Source organism: Acyrthosiphon pisum, chromosome X, assembly GCF_005508785.2.
Source record: "Acyrthosiphon pisum isolate AL4f chromosome X, pea_aphid_22Mar2018_4r6ur, whole genome shotgun sequence".
Lineage (NCBI taxonomy): Eukaryota > Metazoa > Arthropoda > Insecta > Hemiptera > Aphididae > Acyrthosiphon > Acyrthosiphon pisum.
Genome location: NC_042493.1, coordinates 12558912 through 12570259, shown reverse-complemented (window position 1 = coordinate 12570259; position 11348 = coordinate 12558912). Strand labels below are relative to the sequence as shown.

Here is an 11348-nt window from a genome sequence, read left to right as displayed (position 1 = left end):
TTCAGAATCTATCAACAAAGGACGGTATAATTAATGAAAGGATATTGCATGTAATTGTGACTTCAGCAATAGATATTGCCGAACTTGACCCAAGAAAATATACAACACATATTAAGACTATCGAAACTGGTATATACTGTAATATAATACTGTCTTAATCATTCAACTATTATTATAAATTACAATCATTCGTATTTTATTGTATGGACTAAATAAAATAAATTTCATGTTAGGACGTTTCTACATAAATTATTGTTAAATTAGGTAGTTACAATAGTCATCACTTTTTTTTTTCTCTTTAAATACCATTCTTTTCCAATTCATTACTTTGTGTTTTATTAACAATCATGTTTACTATAATATATGGTAAATTTATATCATTTTAATATTAAATATGAAACATACCTATTATCTTATTTTTATTTTTATATCTTATCAAGTTCAGCAAAACTAATAAACTATTTTCTGTTACCTGGAATAAATATAGTATTAATCTACGTTTCTATGTATACATATACTCTGTTCAGCGAGAGTAAAATTCGTACTGAACAATATAGACGGAAGTCAATAACAGATTTGACTACTATTAGGCAATGCCTGGTAGGGCCCGTGAGCGTTTGATTTTCACACTACTATTAACCGATAATAATAATAATAATAATAATAATAATAATAATTATCTTAACATTGAAAATCATCAGAAAATGTAATTTAAAAACTTCTTACTCTGATTCAAAAATACATGGAAAGTATATGTTAATATAAAATGAGCATCACTTTGGAAAAATAATGCAAAGTGCATCGAAATCCCAGCCTTATAATTATGGCAATAATATGATCACAAAAATGATAAACCATGATAATATTGTGTATATTATAAAATAATAATATTTAATTCAAACCATCCTCATCACTTTATTAATATTAGTAATTTACAATGATATATTTTTTGCACTGAATGCACTTGATGATTAATTATTGTTTTTAATCAAAAGTTTTTGACTAATAGTTTATTTTATTTCAAAGCAATTAAGGTTTTGAAATATTTCGTCAAAGTTTTAAATAAGGAAAAAGAAAAAAGCGAAAATAATAAAACAGAAAAAGAAAATAAATCCGAATCTGAAGAAATTGATACAGAAAATTATACTGAGAAAATGGTGGATTCATTATCCAATTTAACATATTCGATGCCCGATAAAAAAGCTATGAACGTTTTTATAGCTTATAAGTGGTTAGCTGAATTATATGGAGTACTTTGTGATACTTCAAATCATTCAAGAAAGTATCAAGAAATATTAAAAGAATATATAGGATTAGCAGACGAATTTAGCAAAAATATTGGTGGAAATGATGACCACTTAAAGTATCTGAAAAATAAACAGGACGCCAAAGTAATTACAAACATTACTAATTATAATTTATACAAATTTATTTATGTCGTTAAGTTATGTTACTATCAAACCTTGTATATTAAGTTTTGTCATGTTCAAAAAAAAGTTTTCTTTTAATGAAGGTTATGGGAAACTAACATCCTACTTTACCAATCCAAAATACTTAAAGCCTTAAATAATCGTGTCCAGTTAGATTCAATTTATACTGACTTCCAGAAAGCTTTCGATAATGTTCAACATCACCTAATTCTTAAAAAAATATCTACATTTGATGTTCATGGACACTTTTTTGTCAACTTTTGGACAAATTGGTTATGGTCCTATTTAAACTGTCGAACTCAAGCGGTTAAAGTATCACATAGTGTATCTCTCTACTTCTTAGTAAGTTCTGGTGTACTTCAAGGTTCCCATTTAGGACCTCTTTTATTCATAATGTTCATTAATGATTTGCCCTCTATTTTTGATAACACTGTTGATATACTGCTATTTGCTGATGACGCAAACATTTTTTCTACAATTTATTCTCCATCAAATGTTTTAAATTTGCAAGCTAACTTGGATAAGTTTGTAATATGGACTCACCAAAATAGTTTATATCTAAATATAAACAAATGTAATGTTATTACTTTTTCACGCATCGATAATCCTATTAGCTTTGATTACAACATTTATAATTGTTCCGTTACAAGAACAACTTCTATTAGAGATTTAGAGATTATTATTGATTACAATTTGACTTTTACTACTCACATTAATACTATTACTAAAAAATCCTTTAAGATGCTTGGCATTATCAACAGAAACACAGTTAATTTAAAAATATAAATGCCTTGAAAACTTTATTTTGCGCTTGTTAGATCTCATCTTGAGTTTGGATCAATAGTCTGGTCACCTAGTTACATCACTTTCATTAATATATTTGAAAATGTAGGTACAACTTAAATTCTTAAAGCTATTGTGTTACAAATTAAATATTCCAGTTATTTCAAAGAACTCGTACAATTTTCGAATGAGTGAATTGAGCTTTGTATCTTGTGAAGTAAGAAGAAAGGTTGCTGATATTATGTTTATATTATACGATTTGTTAAATGGTCACATTTTTCCCCCAGATTTGCTCTCTATGATTGAATTTAATATAGCAAATCACTGTTTAAGAAAATCAAACTTATTTCATGTTCCATTTTATATTAATAATTACAGCTCCACTTCTTACTTTCCTAGAGCTTATCTAGCAAATCTTGTTGTCGATCATGTAGATTTTTTCTTTATGTCACGAAATATTTTCAAAAGAAATGTATATTTAGTCTTAAATGATGTTGTAAATTAAGTAATATTCTATCATTATGTTATTATTGATTTAGTGTTTGTGTTCGATCCGTGTGATAACAGAATTGCCGCTGTCGGTGGTCACGCTCGGCTGACCGCCGCAGTAACCATGTTCATGGACGCTGCGCGCTGGCAGCCGTAATGTTGGCAATACTACCGGTGACCATTACCGGCGCTCGGCCTAATAAAATAAATAATCCGCTAAAATGCTTAAAATGCAAATAAACCTCAACATTTTGAAAAATGCAAAAAAAGTTTATTGTAAGCATAATGTGTAATTGAAACAGATTTTTATCTTGAAAAGCATCATGTAAACCATTCCAGAAAAAAAATACATCAAAATCCGTGCACTTAAATCATAATACATTATTATTGTTAACTTTTAAACTGACGTGCCGTAGTGTGAATAAGTCCATAATTTTGTGTAATCCATGTTTAATATTTATAATATGGTAAACTGATATTGGGTATCTGAATGTATTGTATTTGAGAGATTTAAAATGAATGTGTTTTACACAGGCTTGAGATGTTTTACACAAATGAAAAATTAATGAATTGGAAATTTATATACATTTGTATTTATATAATAATATTATATGTTATTTTTATCAATATTTAAATCCAGAAATACACTTCAACTGTATACAATTTCGTATTTAAAATATTAATACATACAAATACAATATTAATACAGTTAATTTTTTCTCTATTAATACAATTTATTATTTGCATAGTACAAAAATTGTTTTAAATCTGATAGGTTGAATTAGAAAAAAAATCTTAACATTTATATAAAAGTAACTAACTTATAAATAACGGAATATCACGGACTGCAACCAAAAGAATTTTATTCTTCAAGTTACAATTTCATCATCACAATTTCCGAGACCCACTTCATTCCAAAATCTTTTGTAATAATACCTGGATACCAAGTTTACCACGCTTGCCACCCTGACGGTACAGCTCATGCTGGATCCGCCATTTATATAAAAAAACAACTTATCCCATCACCCACTTACCCATACTCTGAAAACTATCTTCAAGCCACTAATATATCAATCAACCTTGAAAACCATAACTAAATTACTATATCTTCCATATACTGTCCCCCGGGTGCAAAAATAACTACTGAAAATTTTAAAAACTACTTTTCCAAACTAGGGCAACAATTTATAGTAGGAGGTGATCTCAACTCTAAACACCCCACCTGGGGAAATAGATCAGCTAGTACAAGAGGTAGAACACTCAATCATGTCTTAACTTAAAAAAATTACTCAGTACTACCCCCCCCCCCCCAGTCCTACTTACTGGCCTTCTCATAGTAATAGACTACCCGATATCCTCGACATATTCATCGCAAAAACCCCAAACCACCTAAATACAAATATAACAAACCTAGACGATCTCTCATCTGATCACACCCCGATTTTTATGGAGCTCGGCGCCAGGTCTATTAAATTAACTAGATCATCTCTCACCCCTGGCAGATCAAATTGGACTAAATTTAGAAACATAGTCTCCGACAAAATTAGCCTTAAACTCTCCTTAAAAACTACTCTTGAAATAGAACAAGCCGTTCAATTTTTAACCACCACAATCCAAAATGCTGCCATGGCCTCCTCAGAATACAACCTCCATCCCATAAAAAACTCGAAAATTCCTCCTCACATCCGAAGTTTAATAGCAGAAAAGCGTAGAGCTAGAGCTCAATGGCAAAGATTAAAATACCCCATAGACAAAGCCAGACTTAATTACTTAAAAACCAGCTAACCAGAGCTTTCCAAAATCACAAAAATGAAAGTTATCATTCCTACATTCAAAACCTCTCAACCAAAGATTCGTCATTGTGGAAGGCTACAAAAAAATTATTAAATCACAAGCAGCCACCTCCCTCAATTCGCAATTCTGATAATACATGGGCCACCTCAGACACCGAAAAAGCAAACGTTTTTGCATCCCACCTCGCTAATGTTTTCAAGTCACATGACATCTGTCCAAACCAAACTCAACTCACACGTATTGAGCAATCACTAAATTCTCCCCTTCCTATGGCTCTCCCTGCTAAGCACACTAGCCTAGGCGAAGTAATGCACATTATAAAAAAACTTCCGACAAGAAAAGCCCCAGGCCACGACTTGATCAGTAACTTCATAGTCAAAAATCTCCCTAACAAAGCTGTCCTCTTTCTCACCCTCATATTCAACTCATTACTTCGCCTATCTTACATCCCTAGTATCTGGAAACATTCAAATATAATTCTTATCTCTAAGCCCGACAAGCCACCGCAACTTCCCACCTCTTATAGACCAATAAACCTCCTTCCTACCTTCTCAAAAATGTTTGAAAAAATACTTCTGAAAAGACTTCTACCACTATCAGACAAAGCTATCATCATTCCACATCACCAATTTGGGTTCAGGGCTAAACACTCAACCACCCACCAACTCCTTCGTACTGTCGACTTAATATCTACTAGTATGGAATTCAAGCACTACTGTGCTGCCGTCCTGCTAGACGTGGCCCAAGCCTTCAACAGAGTGTGGCACGATGGCATAATCTATAAACTTAAAACATTTCTCACTGCTCCATATTACCTTATAATCAAGCCTTATCTTGAAAATCGAACCTTCTCAGTTAGAGTGAACAACAGCTACTCGGTCAGCTTTCCTATTTTGGCTGGCGTCCCTCAAGGAAGCGACATAGCGCCTTTCCTTTACACCATATTTGACACTCCGAAAACTTTACATACATAATTAGGCACATACACCGACGATATAATAAACCTGGCCTCAAATGACAACCCTCAAACTGTGTCTGATAGGTTACAAAATCATCTAAACATGATCCAGATCTGGTCAAAAAAATGGAAAATAAAAATAAATGACTCCAAATCCTCCTTTATTACCTTTTCACTAAGACCTGGAGACTGCCCTCCAGTTTCATTCAATAATAACTTAATTCCAACAACCGCTGTAGTCAAATACCTGGGCCTAACGTTTGATAAACGACTCACCTGGGCTCAACACCTCAAAAACAAAACGAAATCTGTAAACTCTAGACTTCACTTACTCCGTCCACTTCTCCGCTCCAAACTAAACATCAGCAATAAATTGTTAATTTACAAAGCTATTTTAAGACCAGTATGGGCATATGGCATCCAGATATGGGGCTCCGCGAAACCCTCAAATCTGCGAGCTATACAAGCCTTCCAATCAATATGTCTTCGTCAAATCGTTTCTGCCCCTTGGTATATAAAAAACGCCAATCTTCACAAAGACTTAAACGTTCCCACACTTTCTCAGCTAACCAAATCCCACTTCCTCTCATTCCATTCTAAGGTAAATTACCATACTAATCCATTAATTAAACGCCTGTCTTCTTGTACAATTCCCGATAATCCTAGAAGAAGACTGAAACGATCTTGGCCTAGAGATTTCCTTGCATGATCTGTCGGATGGTACTACTGAGTTCCTTCCCTCTCTGTTATATCAACGCTATTCTCCATCAAAAAAATTACTTATTGTATAAAATGTTTGTATAGATTGTATAATTATTCTTTTAATAAAAATAAAAAAAAAAAAGTTACAATTTACTTTTAAATAACAAAAGAACTTAATATAATGTAACTAGGTTAAAAGTAATTTAACGTAAATGTTTACTTCGTACATTTCCAGTCTTAAAAATTAGTAAATATTACAAATAAAGTCATTTTAATAAAGTCCCACTAAGTATGATGACTATTAATCAATGAAAACTGTATTATCATGGCATGAACATTATCGAATCACGTTTTATTCTACCCAAAATATAGTTATAAGATGTATTTATAATTTAGTGAATTCATTCCTCATGAACAATTCTAAAATAAAATGCAATTAATTAAATATCAATTAAAAACAAGGAATATAATTAATTTACAAATTAATTTCATGAATTTCTAACTCAAAATAATTTGCAAAGTTTTGTCATTTTTACGTATTTTGTCAATATTTGAACTTTAGATGCTTATAAAAAAAAATTGTGGCTATGGATTTTTAATTTTTTTCATCCGCCTTTGAAACAATATAATAGGAACCTTTTACTAATTTTTCAAGCTTTTTTAACCAACAAATAAAATTTTATTGATATTTATAGAAAAAAAAAATAAAAAAACTACAAACTACAAATGTCCATAAACAGCTCAAAATAAGTCAAAATATTTAGAAAGTGTTATGGTGTATAGAAAATGAAAATTTAAACACTCAGTCAAAATTGTATGTACCTACGGTCATTTTTTTTAGAGTTGCACAAAAAACCAAAATCGATTTTCTCGAAAACAGATTTTGCGTAAAAATTCCCGTTTTTTCTTAGTTTTTCTTTTTTTTTTCACGTTGCTTTTGAAAACTACTGGGGAATTTTTAATTTTGACCCCCCAAAGTAACAACTAGATTCACTTTCCTCTCAGAAAAGATACTGTTGAAGAAAATCCAAGCACTTTTACTGTTGGTAATCTAAAAGGTGATGACAGACACAAAAAAAAAATAGAAAATAAAAAAAAACACACATCATTGTAAAATCAATACATTCATCGTTCCACTAAGAATCTAAAAGAGTATGGGAGCTACGTGTCATATGACACAGATTATAATATAAAACGAATATGTAAAAAATAATGCCGGCCGCCATGTACAAGTAAATATAATATATTATAGTACATTACCCGATGTAGGTATACACATGCCTCTACGGCGTATACGGTGTATAAATATTATATTTGTATACAAAAATAACAATCTCAACGCAAATATGACCACAATGGTAATACAGATTGACACACTTTTCAGCCAGCGTACATTTTATTACTAATAAATTAATTGTATATTTACTCAATTGCCGATCGCGCGTTCGTATAATCACGGGAAGCCATATAATAAGGAGAGGTGGGGGACTTAGATTGTTCCGAGTTCACGCGCACACAAACCGCACGGCGAAAACCCAACACCCGGTAGGTCGTCGAAGGCGTCAGTGCGGGGTGCCGGTGAGATTGCATTACATAATTTAACGTAAGTTTTACCTTGTAAATTCCCAGTCTTAAAAATTAGTAAATATTACTTTTATGATCATGGCATGAACATTGTCGAATCACGATTTATTCTACCCAAAATATAGTTATAAGATGTATTTAAAAAAACCATATCCTAAAAATTAGTGAATTCATTCCTCATGAATAATTCTAAGATAAAATGCAATTAATTAATTATCAATTAAAAACAAGGAATATAATTAATTGACAAATTTTTATTTTCAGATTCTATTAGCCAATAACAGTTGGGAAGTTAATTCTTGGCCTGGTGGTTGGAATTTTAGTAATTTAAAAACAGAAACGTCGAAAACATTAGACACATACATGAATGAAAAAAAATCAAATATGTTGAAAGACCTAAATTCTCTGAGAAATAAATCAAACTGTCCATACATTAATAAGATAGAAATAAATATTCTACTTTATAGATTATATGTTATGGATTCGGATAAAAATAAATATAAAGAATTGTACCAATATTTAGCTAAAGCTATTTATGAAGAAGTCATTACTAGCGAGGTAAGCTAATTTTAATATTTATATTTTTTTTCATCCCTAATATACAACGGGTCCTACAAATCCTTACGGTTTCAAAGAAAATTAAAAAATGATTGAAAATTATATTATTGTAATTGGGATTTGGAAAAAAAAATGGCAATTTGAAATGAATTAATAATCAATAAACAAAGAAATTAGAATTACTTTCTAAAAATTTCTCAAGGCTATGACTAGCTCAAAAAGAGTCAAAATATTTCAAAATTGTAACTATTCATTGAAAATGATATTACAATTAATTTCTTAGTTCTACGGTTATTAATTTTTGAGTTACTCCAAAAAATAAAATCAATTTTTTCAAAAATTTGTTTTGAATAAGAAACTACCTCCCAAAAGTACCAACTAGATTCAATTTCTATCAGAAAATTGGAACATTTTTATAAATCAAAATGTTTTGATAGTCAGTCAGTGAGAACAGTTGTAAGAGTCCACTAGAGAATTATAGACGCCGCAACGACCCCTGCTTAAATGTATAATAATATAAATGATTGGAGGGACTATTATAGACAGTGGTCAAAATTACTCAAGGTTAGTGGAGGGATGCCTCACAGTTCAGAATTTCTGATATCATCATAACATTTTTCTATTCTTCATCTAACAAATAAGTAGAAGAATGGTATCCATCCGTAACCCCCCTCCCACATTTCGAGCACTGACTGAGCGTGCATGTGTGCTTACGCATTTTGACGTGATTTAAGGTTAATTAGTGATTTTATTTAATTAGTTTAGACGCCAAAGGGTGTATCAACTATTATTCTATTTATTTTATTGTGTATCATGTGTGTGCATGAAAATATTATATGGAATATTTTAATTTACTTACCTACTAAGTAGCTAGATTCGTAGATTCGTGGATTCGTTGATTTCAATGCTCAATGTCACTGCGACGTATATACGTGTATAATGTATAATAATTATTAAGTGTTTTGACAGGTATATGTATTTAATACCTAATATATCCTGAGATTTTATTCTCCTGAGTTCTATGTATGGTATTGAAATGATTTAAACACCAATAATTATATGCAGGCATTCACTTATTATGATTTTGGCCGTGACTATTATCTTAAGCTTTTAACATCGCTACATACGTGTCTACCATACATTATCAATAATTTACTGAATGTAATTTCAGTAAGTGAGCGCTTAATAATATACTCAGATAGTTAGGTATATACTAAAATATAGTGAACTGTGTTTATTATCAAATTATAATGATATAATGATATTATAACTATGAATACTAAATTACGATAATACTATAATAGTCAATAAACTGTATATTCTGTGGTTAAGTAACTAAATAAGGAGTGAGATGAATAATAAACTTACCAAACGTATTTAGTTAATAGTGCAAGATAATTAATTGTATGATTATGATACAGGAGGCTTGAATATACATAAAAGTGTGAACACTTTAGTTTGAATGGTAAAAATATTGTCGAAGTGCATACTAGTGAGGACGATGTGTCTTGAGATTTTCACTGAGAGACTAGCTCGCGTGTCGATTTTCTCCGATCATTATGTATATAAATAAATAAATAAATAAATAAATAAATAAATATAATATAGAACGATTTTGGCGTAATCACTTCGTTATTAGCATGCATCGGTTAGACGTAACGGTAAGATACCAAGATCCGCTTTTGGTTGTATCTTGTACGTAGCAATGTAAGGACCACTGTTAGAGCATTTGTGTAATTTTGCAAAGTGTCTGATCGAATTTCGAGAGAGTGCGGAGACATAATTATTCTTTATGTGTTTCATGTGCTGACGTCCTGTATGCCTGTGTGTGTGTATAAGGAATATGTATGCATTTACTTAAGGGGCCTCTCTGCTGCTGCCAATTTCAGCTGAAAAGACTTTAAGTATTGACAAAATTAAAGTTAGTTAACGTTGTCCAATTTTGATTCTGAAAAAAATTCACTCACTAGAAAATTGTCTATAGATCCTACGAAGTACTTTGTACGAACTAAATTTTATATTATTGTGAACTGTAATTGAAAACTTGAAAATATCAACTTTTTCGAATCATAATTAAAATTAATATTAATATTAAAAACGGAAAATGTTTCGTACGATCTACAGATATCTTTCTGCGGAATTCTAATATTTTTTTAGAATCAAAATCGGCTACAACTCATTTGCGCACAATTTTTGAACAATAGAAACCTTTTTTCAAAGAAATTTATGCACGTATAGGATGTACATAATCTGCGTACCTCCATATTTTCAATTTGGTCAACACTGATAGTGGATAATAATTATTATAGTCAAACAACATTTTCCTTCACTCTTTAAAAGGCTTAGGACTTTATGTCTCACCATATTCTGATGTTATAGACTGGCGGGTTTAAAAATGTTGTTTTAGCTATTTATTTTAGAACAGCTTCCTTAGAAACATTTTTCAAAATTTTGTCAAATTATAATAAATTAGGTAGGTACAATCATTTTTACAAGTCATTACAATTTATAAACTACAATAAATTAGGTACAATCTTTATTCATTTTTACAAAAGTCATTTAAAATTTACAAATTACACAAATTACAGTTAATACATATTTAATATTGTTTGGTATGCGTTTGCGTCAAAAATGTTAAAATATCAATTTTTTAGATTTGTAATCTGAATATATTTTTTTCAAAAAATTTTGTTTTTTTAATATTTCTGTTCTACGGGTATTTTCTTTATTTTTTTTTAATGAATTTATTTTTAAATCAGTGTCGACTTAAAGTGTAAGACTATACGGTCTTACTCCCGTCTGAAAAAGTGACCCATACACGATCGATATTATTATTCGATATTTGACATTGAGAATATTATTGACCGTGTATTGGGTGTATTGAAGGTACTTCAATATTTATTAACGGGTCATTGATATCAATAATATTGAACGTGTTGGGCAGCTTAAGACACCCTGTACACCAAAAACTGTACCTAAAAGCTGGTTTTTATTGTTTACTGTTTTGTGCGCAAACGAGTTGTTGTGAATTTAAGAAATATATTAATATG

General features: G+C 30.6%; 1 protein-coding gene across 5 annotated transcripts in view; it reads left to right on the top strand.

The window, feature by feature from the left end:
* LOC100576058 overlaps positions 1 to 11348 on the top strand; it is a 98527-nt gene that overhangs the window by 82501 nt on the left and 4678 nt on the right. For all 5 annotated transcript variants that reach the window (XM_008183188.3, XM_029485949.1, XM_029485947.1 and 2 more), the window contains 3 exons: positions 6 to 129; positions 1027 to 1391; positions 8005 to 8298. In XM_008183188.3, coding sequence (XP_008181410.2) covers positions 6 to 129; positions 1027 to 1391; positions 8005 to 8298 — 783 coding nt within the window. The remainder of the gene's footprint in view (positions 1 to 5; positions 130 to 1026; positions 1392 to 8004; positions 8299 to 11348) is intronic.